Genomic DNA, 21,809 nt, shown 5'->3' on the forward strand with positions numbered 1-21,809 from the left:
AATTCATACTTTTCAAGGCTTCCCATTTCTTCATTTTTATTTCTTTAACAGTTCCACCCAAAAGGGAGATGATGATTATGAAGATTACACTTCAAATAAGACTTGGGTTTTGACTCCCAAGGTCCATGAGAGTGATGTCACTCTTATTTTAAATGGCTTGCTGGAAGGATATGACAACAAGCTGAGGCCTGACATAGGAGGTATGTTTGGTTTCTTTTTAGACCACTTTTAAATAATCACTGATGAGAAAGAAATTTCATCCTGTGTTATGCTACACAGGAAGCAGAATCCATTCACAGTAGTTATGAAAACAAATTAAAATGTGACAAGACATCAGTGGCATGAAAAGTAGTCATGATTTTGGAAGCTGATGTAAATTAATATTGCTAAATCTATCCTGAGACCTTCCAATAAGACTGTTGTAATTTGCTGAATCAGGCTGCTTGTAACAATGCACCTTCATAGAAGTTCGAAATTTAACTTTTGGGGAAAGAAAAAGCAAGTCTTTGTCTTCTTTGTATACCTAATGAGGGTGTTAGAAAATCACAAATAATATACGGAAAGGAAAGCCAAAGTGAGCCTGATCATTGCATGCTGTGATGGACACAGACATAGCCCCTAAAAGCAGCAGATCTGTACTGTTTGATGTTGCATGAGACCTTACTTGCACAGCAGGGCAAGAAGCGACTATGGAATGGGGCACAGAGGAAGAGGTTCACAGAAGAAAACTGCTGTCAAGCACACCAACCTCCCTAGATTTCCACCACAGTCAATATAAGTTTATAGCCCAAGCTTAGGCTCTTAACAGAGGTCTTATTTGACAGAATCACCTTTTGCAGGAATCTTCCTCTCCACTGATTACTGAGGGAGCTCAAAGTAATAAATCTCTGAGTTGCTGCAAGTCAGCTTGAGGAGGCCCCATGTGTGCACAGAACAGGCAGAAAATACCTCTGTAGAAAAGGATACAGGAGTAATCAGATTATACAGAAAAGCAATGAGAATTCATGGATGAGGCAGGCAGAGGAAAGCAAGGGAAGCAGAGAGCAACAAGGTCAATGAAGGAAGCAGTTTCTAACAAATTTATGGAAGCTTATTAACTAAGGTATTTTTCACAGTGAGGGATTACATGAATATTTAACCTTCAATGTATGCATATAGTGTAAATTAGCAGAGGAACTTGTCTTACCCTCCCTATCCAAGATTTTCGAGAATAGAAAGGAATTAAGCATTCATAAAAGAATCTGGGAAAAAAACAATCATGTTTATGTTAAGGTGTATAAGAATAATATCAAAATAAACTGATCTAACAACAGTTCTTTCTTCCTGTTTCAGAGCCTTGAGTGTTATTTTTTGCTTTGGGCTCATGAAATTGTTGCTTACCTACAGCTATCTCTGCAGGCACCAGCAGTTATGCTGTATGTGACATTATGCTGTAAAACGAGTGATGCATGAGATGCTAAGAAGAACAAGTTTGCTTATGTTGATGGTGTTTTGTCAGTGGTGTTTCTGTGACCTGCTACAAAATACACATACTCTCAGTCAGATACAATGCACTCAAAAATTACAACACTGGTTTCAGTATTAATTCTTAAATAAGTGAATTTGTTCAGAGAGAATAAACCATCTAAGAATTTGTCTCAATTTTTTTCTAAATAATTTCAAACTGGAGACATCACTGTACATTTAAATGTGAGGCAACACACAACAGCAATACTATAGTAAATTTCTACTTGTGTTTGACTTTCATGTAGTTTATTTTGACCTTCACTCATGTTACTGATTCTTCTTGTTTCTCTTACAGTTAAACCGACAGTAATTCACACTGACATGTACGTCAATAGCATTGGGCCAGTGAATGCTATCAATATGGTAGGTAAATGATTGCCAGTTTTCCTACAATGTTCACTTTGTTAGAAAGCCTCCATCATTTTTGACATTACAAAGGTTCCATTAGTTTTACCATTGCGCTATACCTATATTATTTTAAAAATCTCATTATTATTATGGATGTGAGGACTATATGAGCTATGAATTTCTACAAGACAAGGAAACTAAGCTCTATGCTGAAAAATGTAATAAATACAGTTTTAACATATCCTCACACTTTTATGTGACAGCTTAACTCCTGTAAAACTGAGCTTCCAGATTGCTGCAAAATAAGAAAAACCATTTACCAGTGATATTAGCACTCCTGAAATAAAAAGAAAAAAGCACCAAGAGAGAAAAAGAAAAGCCTAGATCCTCTTCTCTCCTCTCTTCTTTCCACAGTTCCAACAAAAAATGCAATTATATCTTCATACAGGTGAGGGAAAGCGGTCTAGCCTTATCACAATGCCTGCTTCATTCTTGATGGGTTTATGTGTAGAAACAAACCTCAGATTGCTCTTTTCCATTCTACAACTACATTTGCAGCTCTGGCTATCCAGTGGTGTCAGGGAATGCGAGGCTTGACCACTTTTGATATTAACTGGGGGGCACAGGCAACGAAGGCAGCAAAGGAAGCTCAAATTTTTCTTTCCTAGATCCAAGGGAATAAATAATTGTCCTCTAACCTGATCAGGTATGAGTTGAGGTGTGGGAACACAGGATCAGAAAGGTGCATATACTACCCAATTACATCTTAGTTCCACCTGTCAGTGGGAAAATAACAGAATGACTTGATTTTAAATAATAAGCTTTGGTAAACCACGCCCTTACAAATTGACCAAAAACTATTACTAGTTCTAGTATCAACTTAGTTCATTTTTTTTATATGAAATTAAGGAATGCATATCAGGAGTTATGTGAAATGCTGAGCGCTATGTTATAAACCAGTATTTCTGGTTAACACAACAGGAATATACAATTGATATATTTTTCGCCCAAACGTGGTATGACAGACGTCTGAAGTTCAACAGCACTATAAAAGTGCTCCGATTAAACAGCAACATGGTTGGGAAGATCTGGATACCAGACACATTTTTCCGAAATTCCAAGAAAGCTGACGCTCATTGGATAACAACTCCTAATAGGATGCTCAGGATCTGGAACGACGGCAGAGTGCTGTACACATTGAGGTATTTACACCTGACTTTAATTTCAGTTTCTCTAGGGAAAGTCAAAGGGAAAGGTCCTTTGAGTTTGGGTCATTTAACATTAACCCTGGGTTTTTTTCTTATTTACTTATACATACGATCCTGAAAAAGGGAAATATTTAGAAGATATTATTGGCATGCAATTCATTTTATATTGGTAAAGAGTTTTCTTTCTTCCTCTAGATAGTACCGTCTTGCTCCACAATAGTCACACTCCTGTACTAAAATGAATGTAAGCATTATTATAGTAATTCATCTTCCTTTTCAGGTATGTTTTAGTGTTTGCCACTATCCATATTTCCTTTTATCTTTTTACTGGGCTAAACCGGTGAATTCAAAATATCCTTGACTTCAGTAAACAGTTTAAAAGGAGGTATTATATACATCAAAGGCCTCTTATTCTGAATTAATTACAATTTAGCTAGATGAAGCTCCACCCTGCAAAAGCATTTAATTCCTCAATTATCTTATGAATAAGGACTATCATTTCAGCATTGGTCATTTAAGGTTTCACCCAAACCCAACAGATATGCTCTGTCCCACTAAAATCTTCATGAATCTGAACTAGATATGCTCATGTGTGGATTCCTCAGTCACATGTACAGATTTCCTTTTGAGACAGATTGCTTTTAAACCCTATCTTTTCAATGATGAAGTTATGCATATCCCTACATTTAAGTGTAACATATGCAATATGTAACAACTCAAATGTCATACTCCCAATGACCATAAGATACTTCCTAAATGTGAAAATCCTGAGCTTTTTACTTTTTCTGACATGTAATCCAGTATTTAGAACTATGTAAAATGTAGGTAAGAGCAGCATTTATTCAAGAGAATTGAAAATTCTAAATCACAGGATAGAATTGAAGCTGTGAGACATAAGGCCATCTGACTTCCAGACTGCATTTTTTCCACTGGTTTTTTCCACTTTTGCTGTATTGGGTGCTAAGAATTAAGTTTTGAAGAAAAGTATACTCATCATAATTTTAATGAACAGATCTGAAGCTTTGGTTAAGACAACCTTTTATTGCTGCAACTATCTGAATTACAAAAAGGAGTTTTATTTCATAGTTATTTTAGATTCATTACACACTGCATCTCCACAAGAGATAAGAGAACTATTGGAGCTGAAAACCAGTGCAAATCAAAGTCAGTCTGATAAAGAAGATCCTACATCTGCTTTTGAAATGTTAAATTTGGACTTAGCTCCACTACTGTTTCTTTGAATTTCATTACCTTTCTCTTCAACCCCCTCAGTTTCTCTCATTAGAAAAAGATACATCTGACGGAAACAGTTATCTGTTATTAATCTATACTTAGTTCTAGTGAGTCTGGGCAAGCACCAGTAAGGATTTAACCTGGATTAATCCAGAAGTAAGATTTGATAGTATCAGCAGAGATCTAGGATTCTGTCCTGGATAGAAAAGGGCTGCAGAAGAGCTGGCTGATTTTTTTCCATCACTTCCCCCTAAGCTCAAGAACAGTCCCTCCTGACCAGAAGGAAATGAAGCAAAGTTAGCAAATGTGAAAAGAAAATGTAGAGGTGGAAGCAGGAACAGGGTGACCCAGGAAGAAAGCAAAGATGCTGACCAAGCGCTGAGGGACAGGGTTAGAGAAGCCAAAGTTCATCTGGAGTCAAATCTGACCTGGGGATCCTGGTGGACATTCGCCACGAGCCAACAAAATTGGGTTTTTTTCTCCTTTCCCTTTTTTCCTCTCTCATCCCACCTCTTCCATCCTTTCCAAAGGGCAAGTACCATGCAGCTCATGGCAGGGCTGGAGCTATGTATAGTCTAGCAACAATTAAGGGAGTGAATGACAAACAGTTGAGTTTTTAGCTGGCCCATGAAGGGACACAATGTCATCTAATTTTGGATTTCTAAAAGTACATATCTCTACTTGATCACCTACACCACTTGAGTTATCATGGAGGCGCTCCTGATATTCAGTGGAGAGAAACACCTTTCGATACATTCTTCTTTGATTTAAATATCTTATTTTGGAATGAAATTAAGTACATCCTCAGAGCACCTTTCCACTAGCTATGAGTGTAGTCTAGATGGCTGTCTTGGATGCAGATGTCTAAATTTAGACTCTCATCCATCATTTCTAAAATAGAATTTTTATCATGTAAGATACATTTCTCTGGTGCATTATGGCGTGTTGTGACACAGAGATTTGTCACTGCTTGTGAGATGACCTGTATATTTACTTATGGATTTGCTAGTCATGAGTAATGCTGCTATTTGAGATGCATAGGAACAGAACTTTAGTACCTTATTCTAACACACAGTCCAGAAAGCAGATGATTAGGGCCTATGTAACAAAAATCAAACACTGCTTATCAGTAACCATGATGTCTTCCTATGCTTGGAATATCCAAATTAATACATACCTATCAATGGTTTATTTTTGCTTTAAATATATATATATATTGTTTTGCATCTTGTTTTGCTTGCCATGATGTAGCTTTCAGGACAAACTTCTCAAGTGCATTCTGTATATCCTGATCTCTTTCTCCTCAGGCTGACAATTGATGCTGAGTGTCAGCTACAGTTACACAACTTCCCAATGGATGCCCATTCCTGCCCCTTGGAATTTTCAAGCTGTAAGTAACATGCTTAGAAATATCCCTTTTTTTACCCACTGTGAAAAACTTACTATAAATTTATATTATTTATATTTACATACTAGAAGTCAGTGAGAATTATCTTTTTAACTAGACATAGACCAATGGTTTTCAGTTTTATTTTGACCTTATTTTCAAGTGCATGTATCATGTATGTTCACAAATACAACTGAGGAATGCTATACAGAAAAATATAATAATTTCTGGAACCCATGTGATTCATTTACGATAATAACTTAGCATAACAGTAGAAATATTTACTATCAGAATCAAAGTCTCATGGCCTGTTGCTTTCTCTCTCCGTATGAGTGTTTTACTATTGCAATAGTTTGAGTCAAAAGTTTGACATTTTGCAAACAGCTCAAGGTATGAATTCCTGGTCCAGCTGCAGGCTTTTTTTCCATAATTGAAGGATAGGCAGAATTGCATCCTACTTGGTCCACAAAAGTAGAAAAAATTATCTCAAGTGCTATTTTGATTTATATATAAATAAAATAAAATGTAACATTAAAAGGCACTACTAAGTAACTTGAGAAAAACATATCTATAATTTACTTGCAATAAGCTTCTCTAGTTTTTTCCAGAACTGGAAAATAGTGTTTTTACTCCCCAAAGTGCACCATAACCCTAGCAATGACTATAAACCAAAGCATTCTGTATTTTCCATTGCAATAAGACGGCTACCCAAGGGAAGAGATCATTTACCAATGGAAGCGCAGCTCAGTGGAGGTGGGGGACACCAGATCCTGGAGGCTTTACCAGTTCTCCTTTACAGGATTAAGAAATACAACTGAGGTCGTGAAGACTACTTCAGGTAAGACAACTGACCTGCTTATGTTTAAGATTAATTTTGGATTTCATTAACAGAAAGAAAAAGGTATTTAGAAGTTTAGAAGTTAACACTGGCACTTCACTGAACAATTACAGGCTTTTTAATACCTACGGAACCATCCAGGCTTTAGTATTTCTGAAGAACACCACACTACAAGAAAAATAAGTTGTTTACTGTCCATTCTTGTCCCTCAAGTAATACCTAAAACTGTCAGGAGAAAGCTACTACTGCAAGGGGTATGTAGGCAAGGGAACTTCCTATCCTGTTTCAGTGTAGAAAACAGCACAGCTGAGCCACTAAATGAGAACGTGATACTGATCTGAATATTTTACAACCCCCTTCCAGCTTCTAGTTGCAAAAAGTAGGTCTGCACAGAAATAAAATACAAAGTCCCAACCTCTTTACTACAGCAGATCCAAGTTTATTTTGTTCCTCAAAACAGGGCACATTAAGTCTCATTAAAGACAGCAGCCTTACAAATCACTCTCAGATGATTTTCCTGCATATTTCTGTCTCCTTGGAAACAAGTAATGGGATTTAAAGTGATAAATGAGCAAGTACTCAACATTTAATAAAAATAGTGATTTTTTAACAGTTCTAACTAAGCAGGAAAATACATACTTCTAGACACACATATTGTTTTATTTTTCAGTGGAAAAAAAATCAGTGAGTATGAGAAAGAATGCAAAGAGGAAATACTAATATTGTATGTGCATGATATATTTGTCTTTGGTTTTTCCCTTTCAAAAAGATCACTGAAAGGAAAGCAGTTTCCTTTTCTGGTTACTTTTGATTTTTACCTTATTTTCCTTTTCTGGCAAATATATTGATTTAAATTCAGACATCTGTGTTAATTCAGACTTAAGAAATATCTTAAGAAATATGAAGAAATATCCCCATCCCTTTTATTTCCAAAAGGTCAGCACTGTTGTTCTATTCAAATGGGAAGTGAGACACGCTAGGGAGGAGAGAAACCCACTGTGCATTACACCAGGGTGCAAACAAAGGGGCTGAGAATGAATTCAAATTCCAACTCCTGAATCACCAGACATTAAGCACAAATTACATGTCTAGTCTTATGAGCAGGGCAAAAACGGAATGAAGCCTCACAACTGTAGCCACATTTGCCTTATAGCATCTTCTGCCATTTTAGCTGAGGAAGATATTTAGTCAGATGCTCAAGAAAACATATGACCTTCCTCATTTTCCCAGGAAAAAAATAATAAAGGTGCAAAAGAAAAGAGAGCAGTGTGTGTGCAAGCTGTAGCTGCTAATAACCATCATTACACATGGCATGGTGGAATTGCTCTCAAAGCAGAAATATAAACAGCAATACATCTCACCTCAGACTGCTCCTGAATAGGCAAAGCACAAAAGACAGCAGTGTACCCTAGTGTGGCCAAAGGTCTCAATGTGCTCAGGTTGAAAACTAACTTTATTTCAGCCTTAATTCAAGTTTCTTTTATTTGCTCTTTTTCTTTTCTGCTTGAGCCATTCTCTAATAAACTTTTTTCTTTTCTGGGGGGGGCTGGAGGTAGAAAGTAATAAAATCTTAACATATTACAAGCTACAGATCCACTGATTCAGCGCCGCTTGCACTGGTGAACCAAAAGCATATACTGGGAAATAAACAGTAAAACACAGAAAGTAAAAAGATACTTTCCCATGCAAAGAAAACCTTTTCTTTTTTCAGCCATTCAAGCTCGTAGTGCTCACCTGGAGTACTACCATTACATTGCATCGTTAGTTTTTAATCTGATGACACACACCAACCCTTTTAATTTGCCTTAGGAAAAAGTAACTAGCAACTAGCATGCACTTTAAAGTAACAAAGAGTCACTCCAGCCATCACTAGATTCCAAGAAGAAATGCTTGTGAAAGCTACTCAGCTTGCTGAGCTGCTTTCAAAGACCTGCTGAGTACACAACCTTGGGAAAATGTCTTGTGTATACATTTCTTCTGCTGCAGTTATCTTACGTTTGATTCCCCTTGCTCCTTTTGTTTTTATGATCATACGTATGCAGAAAATTGGATTTGATTTTGATTTAGGTGCAGTACCTAAATAATTAGAAAGTCGGAAAAAAACAACCACAACAAAATAGGGACTGTCACAAATCTGGTCTGTCTACTATAAATATTTTGCTAAAGCTGGCAGAGCCTAAAGAGTGTTTATTGTTCTACTTAAGTGCCTTACTCGCATGCTGGAAACTGCATTAAGTCCACTATTCCTCAGCCAGACCCATACTCTACCTATTATTACTCTCTTACATGCACGCATTTTCAACAGTTTCCCACAAGAAAAGAAAAAAATTCCAAGCTTACAAATTCATTAGCAACTGATGTGCAGCCTGAGTACACAAGTTAAATGTTTGAATGCCTATACTGCTAAAAGAAGTCTTGAGACTTTACGCAACTAATTGCAGTGCTATATACAATAGGATTTAGGTACCAATTAATGACTAAATGCCAATGAGCCAAGGTATACTGGAGGAGGCAATCGGAAGATTCACAAGATGCTGGAAAGAGGACTGTACTTCCAAAACTCTTCCCCAAAAGTAAATTTAGATGACAACAGAAAACAGAGAAACCTAAACACAAGAAGGCAGAATTAGAGAATATGACATTGAACAGCTACAGACAGAAAGAGCTTGGGAATAGTGTTAAGGCATTTGAAACTGGAGCTAACTTTTCATATATTCATTTACTCCATTTCAAAACAAATTCTTGTTTTCAGCTTCATGCCCTCCAGTGACTAACATATACTAGTCTTCGAGAGCTATGCTTACTTCGTGACTGGAGGAGAGAAGAGAATCATGAAGGATGGCTGAGACTTACTTATTACAATCTCTGTTACCTTTTTTCCTGTCATGCCATAGCATGAGAATATTAACGTACATTTGAGATCTGGGCTGAGTTATGGGTAGAGAACGACAAGGACTGTTTGAGTATGAGCTTCATAAGATTTGAGGAACTTGCTGAAGTAACTACATTTATCTGCTGCTCTTCCCTTGCATGCGTTGCAGAAACAAGACTAACTGAAAGGGACAGATGTGGGAATTCAGTCCCTTATAATTTAGAAAATCCCAATAACAACAGAAAAAAGCAACTGGACTATCACAAACCGTGCTAACCATTTCTTATCTGAAGAGAGTCATCCTGAATTTTCAGCTTGCTTCTCTCCAAACTCAACATTCAAATGTGACTCTCATTTTCTTCAGAAGTCACAGACCAAGCACTAAGAGTTTACAGAGCTAACGAAGTCCACAGCTGGTTAACAGTGGGGTCTTAAAAGAGTTAACTCTCAACCTTCTGCCCTATGAACGTTTCATTTCAGTAAGATGACTGAATAGTCTGTATGTTTAATAAGATATTACACATACATATTTGATTTTTCACTACAAACTGCTGCATAAAGAGCAGTGGTTTAGTTCAGATAATTTGCAATAAAGTGCATATTAAGACATAATATAATCTGAGTTATATAAACTGCTACATTAAAAATTTTGGAATTTTCATATTTTCCTGTTCCCAAAGTGCAACATGTCCCAGATAGGCATTATCTACTAATCCAGTAGGATTTTGTAAATCTGATAATTTTTTTATAAGGACTACTCATAGCAGCATCCATCCAAGTTTTAGGAGTTGGCAAAAAGTCTCTAGACTTTGCCATTAGTTCATCCCTCTTTTATTTGAGAGCCTCGCTATCATTCAGTGAATGGGGCCTTTTACTATGAGCAGAAAGGTCACACAAGAGAAATGGTAGCTTCTTAATAAATGACTGATATGGACTGTTTCAGCAGAGATTAGAGACATACTTAATAATACAATAAATCTTAAACCTATCTCAGTTTACAAGTGTATGTTACTTCAAATAAAGAGGAAAAGATTGTAGGAAGGAAATAAGCAAGAGCACAAATATAAACAGATCAGCAGTTGTGTAAAAAATTCTGGGGACTACAGTAGTCCCTAAGTACACACGGACAGAGAATGTGATACTGTTGCAAAAAATCCCAAACAAACCCAAACCCACCTTTTCTGGGATGCATTAATCAGTGTTGTGTGTAAACTAGGGAGAAAAATCCACTGTCCTACTCTGAAAAACTAATGTCAAATGGTTTATTAAAAAAGTTCACTTTTACGTGCAACATTTTAAGAAAGACAGAGGAGTGCAGGAGAGTATAATAAGTAAAGGGTTTAGAAAACATGCTCTATGAAAACATTTGGAAGTATGGAACCAGTCTGGAAGAAAATATAATTGGTGATCAAAGAATTAAAACAAACACCCTGGGTTTAAACCACAACAATAATCAGCACTGCCACATAATATTTAGGGAGACTGCAGAAACCTTGAAGTCAGATTTCTTATTAGAGCGTATCTCAGACCAGGAGGAATGGACTACCTTAGATCTTGAAACTCTGTCCATCAAGAAGTTCCCATGGATTTCACAAAATTACTGCACAGACTGCATTTCTACTCACTATTCCACTGTTTTAGCATGTACAAAATACTGTACTATGCAAACCATTTTGTGAACGTGTAATTATTCAGGACAGATGGAGCTTCTGGTATTCCCAGTTCATTTTTTTTAACTGGGTAGTTCCATTTTTAGACATGACATTGCCTATTTCTTATTCCAACATCCTGTCCTGAATTTTTAATTAGATACAAAGGCACTATAAAACTAATCAATATATAACGATTCAACAAGCTACACAGGATCCATGCGACGGGTGAGCCAATATCTGTAAATTCCTTTTTATTTTCTTCCTGTTCTGTGTTTTACAGAGCTAATCGGAACTGTGCAGCAGAGAGTGTATTGCTCATAACTGATAAACAGCATCAAATTGGCAATTAAATATTTATCTTCCTATGCATCTATTAAACCACATAAATAGATCTGGGTCTGGTTTCTGGTTTATCAGGAAAATGTGGTCAAGGCTATTATTTTGTGGAGGAGAATGTATCTGCAGACTTCTATGGGTTAATGCTGTATCATAATGAACTGAACCGTTGGAAGGCGTGCAGTTCCCAGAGGTTCTACAATGCTCAAAACCCTCAGAAGTCTTCTCCCTATGCTTATTTATTAAGTCAAAGCATGATGCGACAGGTGCACACTATATTTGAAGATCTGTGTTGGGAAATAGTCCTGACATTAAAAAACGGCCATAGGCAGATTGCCACTATGACTAGAAACCCCTGACATCCTCATAATACAGCTCCAGGTGCTAGCACAAGCTGATTATAGCCTATGGCATTGTTAGGGAGTTCCCCCTGAGAACTGAAAACATTCCCTGTCCGAAGATTTTAATCTAGTGAATAGGTACAAGACACTACTAGTACCAGCATTTTGCTTTTGGCAAAATTTAAACATACTTTGTATCCACTTTGAAGAGGAGCAAATGATGACATAAGCTTTAAGTCAGAAAGTCCAAACTAGTATTAAATTGTTCTGTGTAGCATTATTGTCTTCACAGTTTATGAGAGAACTTATCTCAATATTCTTGTTTTTTTGAAAATGTATATTAAATTATTACCTTAAACAAACTTGTTAAAAGAATACTGTCTCTGTAGGATTGTGAAACATTTAAGCAGTAGGCAGACACAACGGACTGAAAGGCCTATTTTTATGTTTGCTGTTTCAAAGGAAATTCTCACCTCTCAGCAAATAGCCTTATGATAACCCTAAAATATCTGAACAGCTATTCCTTGAAATATTACTCCCAACATAAAATTCTTGTCACTTGTCCAGAAAGAGAGCACCAGGGAGTAATTTTGCTTATAAACTATTCTTTCACCCCCTTTTAAACTCTCATTTATTTTAACTCACATAAGCCACAGTTTAACGTTACTGTATCGAACACATCAGTATTTGAAAGAAAATACAAGAGGGCTTAGTTACTTAATTTTCATATACCACCATTATGAAGGCTCACAATTCTGCGAGCAATAGAAGGATTTTTTTTTTATGGTTGTAGTTTACAATAGTTTGATATTGCTGTCAGGGAATAAAACCAGGCTAAGGTAACTACTTGTGCATATTTTTTTTGAAGGATAATGAATAAAACACATTTATGGAATATGAATAACAATATTTTCTCAACCCAGATATGAGTATCTGCTCAATCATTCATCAAACCATAACAATTAATGGAAGTTTGCTAGAATTGTAACTGTTGAAAAGTTTGTTCACTGAAAATAATTAGTCTACAGTTCAGTATTATGTCTTCAAAGAGTAAAGTTGTAGTACAATTCCATCCCTCCCATACCTGTTGTATACTCTACACTTTCTCATCCAAGTTGGTTAATTGTGTGGCAAATGCGCCTTTACAGATGAATTCACACGACTGCATAAATGAGCTAATTCGGTAAGCAGGCTTTTTGGTTCCTCCCTGTCATGCAGACATCCAAGATCTACAAAAGTATGTACATTTTTCCAGAACTGCAAAACCCATTTATCCTTATATAATCCCTGTGAGGCAGACAAGATGATAGGGACAAGCTGAAAGCTCCTGAGAAACTAGACAATGAGTTGCAGACAAGAGGGACAGAGGCCTCTCCTGAAATGACTGGGCAGGACTTCAGGTATTCAGGACTCTTCTGTACTGGCTGTTTCAGCCCTTGGCAGCATCTCAAAAGACCTGAGAAAACCTGTACAGCTGCCTTCCCACTTCCTTTATTCACCTAAATGCCTCTTTTCAACATCTGATCTATAGTTGTTTTTGAAATATCTATGGACCCATTCCTGTGACAGCACAGTAATAGGAAAATTCATGCCACCTTGACAGTATAGGCCGAGGAGCAGAGAATTTAACACAAATGACATATCCAACAAGAAAGCCCATGGATCCAAGTAATAAATGTAATTAATAGCTAGTTTTGACCTGTTTTTCTGTCCCATCCTCGGTTATAAGCAATAAAAAGGATCTTTCCAGTTTATGTGGCAAGCGTAGTGGCCCTTCCATAACGTTATTAGGTGCTGTAAGACTCCTTGTAAAGAGCTTATGTAAGCAGTGAAAACTGCCAAGCCATGGCAGTAGTCACAAAGCTTGACTGAGGACTGAGGGGCCATCACAGCTCTGGAGTTAATGCAAAACACATCCAGAGAACAAAAGTTCCTCAGCTTCACTAGCTCTTTTACAGTGATGGGCTAGATCGGTATGGTTTAATAGGCAGGGGAAAAAAAACCACTATTCCTGTGAAATCAGTATGTTTAAAATTTTAAAATTCTTTGAGATTGAAAGAATCTAACTTTTCTGTTCAGGTTTGTATCTGTGTAGCTTCAGGTTTAGGCATTCAAATTTACCTGCCTCTAACTAAACACATAAAGAGTTGAAAGGCCCTTTGAATATTATATTTTGTCTTTTGAGATGGGTTAAAGGCTTGCTTAAAATTCCAGTGACAGTAATTCATCCCTTTTTTACTCTCAGTCTTTCCTAGACTCAATGTCAACTGAGTCAGCCCACCAAAGTGAAATCATGACTGGCCCTGAAGAAAAGGGTTGTTGGGGCCTGAAACCTCTCTCAATCTACCCTCTCAAGAGTCTTCCCAATTGAACAGACACTCTTGAGGGCCAAATTTATTTTCCCGAGTTTGTCTTTCTGTAGCTTTGCCATATCTGAAAGCATAGCTTCCTATAGTTTAAAATGAGCTTTAGAAAGGTCAGGTAAAGATAAAAAGGATTAATATACAAGTAACCAGATAATAAGGGATAATGTGGAATCTTACAAGCATTTGCACTGAACCTAATGCATGGTAATTGCAAAAGCACATATATTAAATGCTTGGTTTTGTAGTAAATATGGTTTTGTGGATATAAGACAACAGTGGCTTTAAGAAATAACATTTATTACTTTCATATCAATAAAATAATTAGGTCTTTTACATAATTTAAATTATTTAAGAATAAAGAAAAACCATCATTTTGAATGCTTTTCATTTTAGGATTAAAACCAGCAGATTAACAGAGTGAGTCTATCTCTTAAGACTTTTCCTGTAAATAACTAGCATACAAATTTTTGTGGCGCCCCTAATGCTCCTATGAATATATTTTCACGAGTGCTGATGAGTCTTTGAGACACAAAGCATATTAACATCCCAACTCCCTTTCTTAATTCCTGTTTGGTAATGAAATAATGACTCTCCATCTACTGACTGATTTTCACAGAAACTGACACAATATCACAAAAGAAAAATCACTGTAATTCCACTCTTTGCCACTGGAGCTAGACCTATTTACAATGAACTGTGGCAAGATCTTTGATTCAAAGGATTAAACACAACGGCTTACAGAATAATGCATATTCACAATAATTTTAGCATTAAAAAAGCTCTGAATATTAAGCATTTTTTTAAAGATTTTTCTTCATAGTGATTAAGTATGTTTAAAGTCTCAATTTAAATAAATACATGATTTATTGTGTGGTTTAAATAATTTAACATCAAGCAATCCTGTGATAAATTGGAGGGTTCCTGAGCACTTCAGCCTTTCAGGTACAGAGTCACAAGGTAATCTGTGCAACCTGTTCATTGATCAGCACAACACAGCATAGCATAGCACAGCACAACATTCCTCACTGATATTTTATTTCTAGACCCTTTTTGTGTTAAACCCTCACATTTGTAGTGCAATGACTTTAAGCTAATTTCTTTCAGAGTTTTTTTCCCTTGGTCTTACATTACTCATCATCTTCCTGCTCCTTCAGTGGAGAAAAATAAGTTTATTGAGGATGTCTGAAGCTGATAGCTTAATGATCAGGATCTGTATAGTGCAGGGGTAGTTCCTTTGAAATAAGTCTGCATTTCCCTGGGACACATATATATCCTAAATAATAAACATATGCCTCTAAGGCTATTCCTACACAGTTAAATCCCTTCAGTTTGTAAATGCAGTTTCTGGTTTCTCAGTCTCATGTTATCACATAGCACTTTTAGTAAACTACTTAGATAAGATGCTGGTTTGTTGGGGGACGCTGTCACTGTATTTGAATAGATGCAATTGAAAGGCTGAGTGGAAGCAAGTCATACATGTCTGCATAACAAGAGTATCTGAGTCAGGCAGCATTGGTGGGAGCTAATAATACCCAAATCCAGCCAAATATCCCATGAAAAATGCAAATGCAACCAATTTCACATTACTAAGTTTAAAGAGATCTTACCAATAAGCTTTGATTTTTAATTTTTTTTTGTATCAAATAAAACAGGAGATACAAATAGTAAATAAACTACAGTGTTAAATGAAAATGTCTACAGTACGTAAAAACTTCTAAAACTCTCTGCAGCACCTTGTAATTATAAAAAGTTCTACTTACATTTCTAAATGTGTTATCTACAATTCCATAAAACCATCCTATAATGCTGAGAAATCATTCTCACAGAGGAATGTAGTGGCGCAATGTTAAGCATGGGAGTAATGTTCAAATATTTGTCATTATTGTTTAATGTTTCACAAACATCAACTCCCTCATTTTTATTGTTATAATAAATTCCTAATTGTAAATAGCATGTGTTTTAACATCACTTTTTTCACCAAGGCATAATCGTCCTCATTTTCATGTATACCATAGAAGCTATAAATATGCCACTTACCTCAAGAAGTGATAGTCTATTAAGTGAGTTCTTTGTTACTCTCAAGAAGACTGCATAATTAAGGTTAAGGAGCTGCAGGATAAAATTTATGTAATAATACTTTCTTGCATCATGCCCTACATAAGAGAACTTACCAACATGCCACCCCACCCTTCGTGTGTGTCAGTGCCACTGACTAGAAATGATCACGAAACTAGTCAACAAATTGCCATTTGTTCTTTCTTGTATATACTTCTGTGAATCAAAAAAAAAAAAAATATCATAAGACTATTGCAAATAATGTGTTCTTGCTGACTGTAGCTCAACTGCTTTTCTTTTAATCTTGAGAATATGAGTTTGAGGAGGAAGTAGAGTCATGTTTTGTAGGTAACACAGCCACACAAGTGGTTTCTGTTCTATGAGTCTATAGGTTAAAACTCCCCCAAAAAACTCTCTTCCCTTGCTGCCCTCCAAAAATCCTAAAATGAGTTCATACCCTGTCCATTCAAATTACTGATAGCAACAACTATCTCACTTTACTTAACATCCCTTCTCTAGTTATGCAAAATACAAAATACACAGTCAATAAAGAACTAATAGTGATTTCTTAGATGGTTTTCTGCTCTAAGTAACATTTATTTAAAAACAAACTAAAACAAGTTGGAATACTTCCAACCATCCTTGTAGTTCACAAAAAATCCCTTTCTTATATCACTGTACCAAACTACTGGTCTGGAACAGAGCTATTAGACTGATCCAGCTGCAAAATCATAAAGTGAAACAGCAATGCCTTGGAATTGCATACCTTAACTTTGGTTGTACAAGTGCAATAGCAATAACCAGGGCAGTTCATGACAGCATGCTCTCACTTCAGCTATGTTTGCTCTACTGTTAAGGATTTGAGCTATGAAATAAGAGTTTTTGAATAACTCTCAACATTTCTAGTCATCCTGTAATAATAATATTGAATATGACGAAAAGAAATTACTTTTATTTTTATTATTTTTTTTTAAATAGTAATTGTCAAAAACTGTATAACTAGGGTTTAGATGAGTTGGGAAGGAAAAAGTCTCTACCTCTTATCTCTTTCTCTCTGGCCCACCTCATTCCTAGTGCCACATTCATGAAAGTTTATAATGGATTTTTGTTTCCTGGTGTGATAAGAGATTTTTCTCTGGGGAAAATTAAGAAAAAATAATAGTTCTGTGAGCAGAAGGGCTGATTTCTTATAGCTTTGCATCTCACGGACACATGGCAGAATTCCTTACTGTGTGATGAAAATGTAAATGCCAATTGAAGCTTTTTCAGCAGCTGAAGCATTCTTCACAGGTGTTCTCCAAGACACTTCTCTCAAGTCTATCAGGAACCAAATTCATGGATTAACCTTTCTTGGGAGGAAAAGCGTAAGGGGTGGCTGATGTTGTGGAAAACACTAGGGGAGCACTACACGAGTCCCTCAAATCCCTCTACCTATCCTTCTGAAACTTTGCAGCTTCTGTCTTAGTAGTTATACTTGATCCATATATTCAGAATTACAAGCAAGGAGGACCTGGGATAATAAACCCTTTCTCTTAGAGGAAGAGGATAAAAAGCAATATGCTTCTCTAAATTTTAACAAAAGCTTTACCAGTACCAGTTTTGCGGCTGATAAAAAAAAAGAGCTATTCAGTATTGGTTTCATTTTTAATTACATTTCACATGTCATTGTAATTCCAACCTCTGGATGAGACTCAAGCTCTATGAGCCAAAATATCACAATCAGAATATTGAGAATTAAACTGAACTGAGGAAACAACTGAAATAATCTGAGATGTGCGCAGCCCAAAATATTTAGGTCGAAAAATGCCAATTACTATATGCACAGCTCAGATAAACAGTTTGGATTTGTTCTGTGGAATTAACGAGAGAGTAATTTTCTATCATATACTGAACTTTTTGCATGAAGATTCTCTATCAGACTTGAGAACAAATATTTTACATATAAATGTTCTTGAAATAATATACTATTCCACCACCTCTCAAAACGAAAAAAAAATCCGTCCAAGCTAGTCCTCCATATACAGAGCCAAAAAGACTAGGCTAGTTAAATGAAGGAGGTTTATTCCACCTGTTAAAAAAATCTAGTTAAAATCAAAGATAAATATATGATGATTGTTACTATGCCTGTCTGAATGCTGTACCACAGGTACCACCGCCATGCACAAATCTTAAAATACAATATAAAAATATATTTAAAGGAAAAAGAAGCCTTTCAGAAAAAGACAATGAAGAATATATTTTTTTTCTATGGCAAAGCTCTAAATTTATAATTTGCTTGCTCTGGATATACAAACTTTTTTTTTTCTTCTAGATATAATTACCATGATAGTGGAATTTTAATCCAAGATCAGGGTTGCCTGCTCATAGCAATACAACTAAACAACAAATAGACTAGTTCACATTGAGAGATGCTTGGAAGAACTTTGTTTACACCTGTGTTCATATTTTCAAACATTCACTTTGCTTAAAAAGGTGTTTTCATAGTTGTTAGGATCAAGAAAAGTGAAGAAAGTAAATCAGTAAAACATGTATTTTTCAAAACGTACCACCAGTCATCTTCTTTCGAACTTATTCTATTTCCAGAAATGATAAAATGTTTAAAATTCATCTAGCTGGGAACTGTTGGGATGCAATTTGAGGACACTGCTGTCATTTCCACAGTGAAAACTAAAAGTCATGACAAAAAACAAACCTCCAACTTCTCTTTTTCACTCCACTGAAGTATTTTAAATTCTTTCTTGGCTTTGGCTTCCCTTTCTCTTCCACCTGCAGTATTTGCATATGAATGGCAAAGCACTTGCTGGGAAATAGGGCAAGCAGACCTGGACCACGCAGGAGGCCTGCTGCTGGGCACCATGCAGTGGACGAGCAGTGCTGCATTTCATGATGGGAATGTTGGTTTCTTGAAGGAAATGCAATGGCATTTCCATATCCACATCCTTTCCTGAAAACTATGAGCCCCTTCAAAGCAAGTATTGTTTTGTTGGGTGTGAAAAGTCATTGCTTGCAATTTTATTGCTTTGCTTCTTGAGTTTTGAGTATCCTTGTCTCTTACGGCATCTGACCTAACATCATAACTAACTTTGTCTCATAGGGAATCTCTATAACAAGCTGCTCCTGCAAGATATGGATGACCATTGCATCATTTCTGCATCCAATCTGTCATCTCAAACCTTAAGTTTTTTATGGTAGCAACCTTCACGGATAAATACAAAAAGCATCTTAACATTTTCTGGTGCCTAACACCAGTTGCAGCCTTATCTCTCCATGGAGTTACAAACACAGCACCTGAACTTCTAAAAACCAATGTGGGAGACCTCACAAAGATCTAATTTCCAATGACTTCACCTTACATTACCAATGTGGAGGGTACACTCCACGGTTCTGCAGGACTCCAAATGCATCCTTCTCTGTATGCCACACACTATTTCAGATCCAGAATTGCCAGTTCACTTTTAAAAGCTTTGCAGGACATAACTTTTTCAAACGCTAAAAGAAGGAAGCCTTGAAAAGACCTAGCCCATGGGATTCACAGTGTTATAACCTCACTTTTAAGGAAAGATTAACAGGTTGCACTTCCTGGCCTGAAAACATACAATGTGATGATATTCACACTGCAACATGGAATGGAGACTCTCAGGGGAACCTCTTTTGTAGTAGTTGTGAATGTTATCCTGAATATGTCTATTTCAGAAATAGTTCTTCAGAGGTCTTCTCTTGAAAAGGTCAAACCATTTAAATACCTTGTAGGATTTAGACTAGGGTGATTACATACATCTAGAAGATTTACCTTTACTCCTGCGAAGCTGGTAACGGAAACTTCAAGATGGTATCTGTCGTCTTTAAAGAATTTTTTACACCCTAAGCTTGATCTGTTTGACTTCAAATGGCAATACTGGTTATAAATTATTCATGAATCATAGCTGTCTCTGAGACATGATCTTCAAACTAAGCATCCTCTTCATCTCTATTCTTCCCTTCAGGCCCAGTGCATGCAGGCCTGTGGCCTGTCTTACTCTTGGCAATAAGTATAGTTTTAGAACATCATCTCATTTTTGCCATTTTTCCTAGTTTGTCTCCCTCTTTCATTATCTCTGATACCATTTTTTTTTTACCTCTATATTTACTATTGTAACCATAACCTAGTTCCTTCTGCTCCAGTGCCTTTTATTTCTTCTTGTTCTATGATTTTAAAAATAATTTCCCACCTCATCTAATAGCTAAAGAGAATCTGGGTTTGACAGCTTCTTTTTCTTTACTCAAACAATTTTACTTTATACCCAATGCCAATAATATCCTCCTAGAAAGCTCAAGAGATTAAAAATACACTCAAAAACGTTTGCCATCTCCTTTCTTAGCATATAAATAACTGTTCTATTAAAGCTAGGTTGTTCCTTTTCATTTCCTCTCCAATCACACCTTAGACTATTTTGCAACACCTACTTTTACCAGCGGATGTTTCTGCTGTTACATGTTAGCTGTGATTCTGAACAAGATTAATTTGCACATCGCTGGAAGTTTGCACCTGGTTTCTGCAAGACAAAATCCTTATGAAACCAGAAACAATTTGGAATCTGCACATAGAGCAAGCATATTCCTCAGGCAGACCAATAGCAGGAGGATGGATATATTGGTTACCTCTCAAACATTAGTCCTACAATAGCCTTTTCCAGAGGAATGTCTCAAATTGGGAAACAAATAAATTTCTGATATTTTTATTTAAAATTGACTTAAGCAGTTATAAACCTCCCAGAAATATGATTCAGATATTCTACTTTTAATAGTCATATGTGTGAACACTGGAGCACTCTTCTAGGTAATCTGGCAATATCTTACAGCAATATAACGGATTTATCTACTTAAGAATATGGAACAAAATGTCTCTGAAATTCTTCCACATTTCTCATTAGAAAAATAGTTTTTAGAGGTAAGTGGCTTGCTTAGATGTTATGAAGATTGGTTCTAATACATTTTAGACATTTACAAAGTGTTGACAATGGAAGTTATTCTCAAGTAAGTGAGCCTAAATACAGATCCAGATTCTTCTAATGAAAATCATTCTAAGCTTTCGTGTGTAGGAGTTATGTTATTTTAAAAGCTTTTTAAAAGTCATGTATGTATGACTGTATGTAATATACGTGACTTTGCATCATGTATATTACATAAATAAATGATCTTTTATTAAGCTTTAAATCCTAGTAGTGACTAACTATCTCGAAGCAGATGCATACGTTTCTGAAACACATACGTGTACATGAAAGATGTACGGGGAGTAACCTGCTGCAATACAGCTATTTGCACGGAGACAAGTACAGCTCATGTGGGAGAGACTGTACTTGTGCAAGACAGCACGTACTGCTCAGAAAGAGGGTAGGCAACAGATATACGTTCACTATGACAGAAAAGGCTGTTCTCCCCAAGCCTTGAATAGACCATGCAAAATAAAGAAAAGTTGTTCTTTGAGCAATGCAGACCTCTGTAACAGCCAAGCACAGCATATTTTTCAGGATTCCTACATTTCAGAGTAGAAAACTGATTAATTTTGAGTCCCATTCATTCTCTTATTGCTCTTCCAACCAGTCCAAACTGGGGTTACTCTGCTACGATACACGTATACAGGAAGAGCAACTCTTTCTGGTGTAACAATTTACATGTTTATCTTATAAT

The 21,809-nt window shown here is 36.3% G+C and overlaps 1 protein-coding gene across 5 annotated transcripts in view; it reads left to right on the forward strand.

The window, feature by feature from the left end:
• Nucleotides 1-21,809, forward strand: part of GABRG2 (gamma-aminobutyric acid type A receptor subunit gamma2) — a gene marked incomplete at both ends in the record, with an annotated part of 65,369 nt that overhangs the window by 24,145 nt on the left and 19,415 nt on the right. For 3 of the 5 annotated variants that reach the window (XM_080627022.1, XM_080627023.1, XM_080627025.1), the window contains 5 exons: nucleotides 65-200; nucleotides 1,802-1,869; nucleotides 2,836-3,056; nucleotides 5,603-5,685; nucleotides 6,383-6,520. In XM_080627022.1, coding sequence (XP_080483148.1) covers nucleotides 1,828-1,869; nucleotides 2,836-3,056; nucleotides 5,603-5,685; nucleotides 6,383-6,520 — 484 coding nt within the window. Of the gene's footprint in view, nucleotides 1-51; nucleotides 201-1,801; nucleotides 1,870-2,835; nucleotides 3,057-5,602; nucleotides 5,686-6,382; nucleotides 6,521-21,809 lie in introns of those variants that run through there. The other 2 variants (XM_080627021.1, XM_080627024.1) reach the window with 2 other exon arrangements.

Source organism: Psittacula echo (genome assembly GCF_963264785.1).
Source record: "Psittacula echo genome assembly, chromosome: 11".
Taxonomy (NCBI): domain Eukaryota; kingdom Metazoa; phylum Chordata; class Aves; order Psittaciformes; family Psittacidae; genus Psittacula; species Psittacula echo.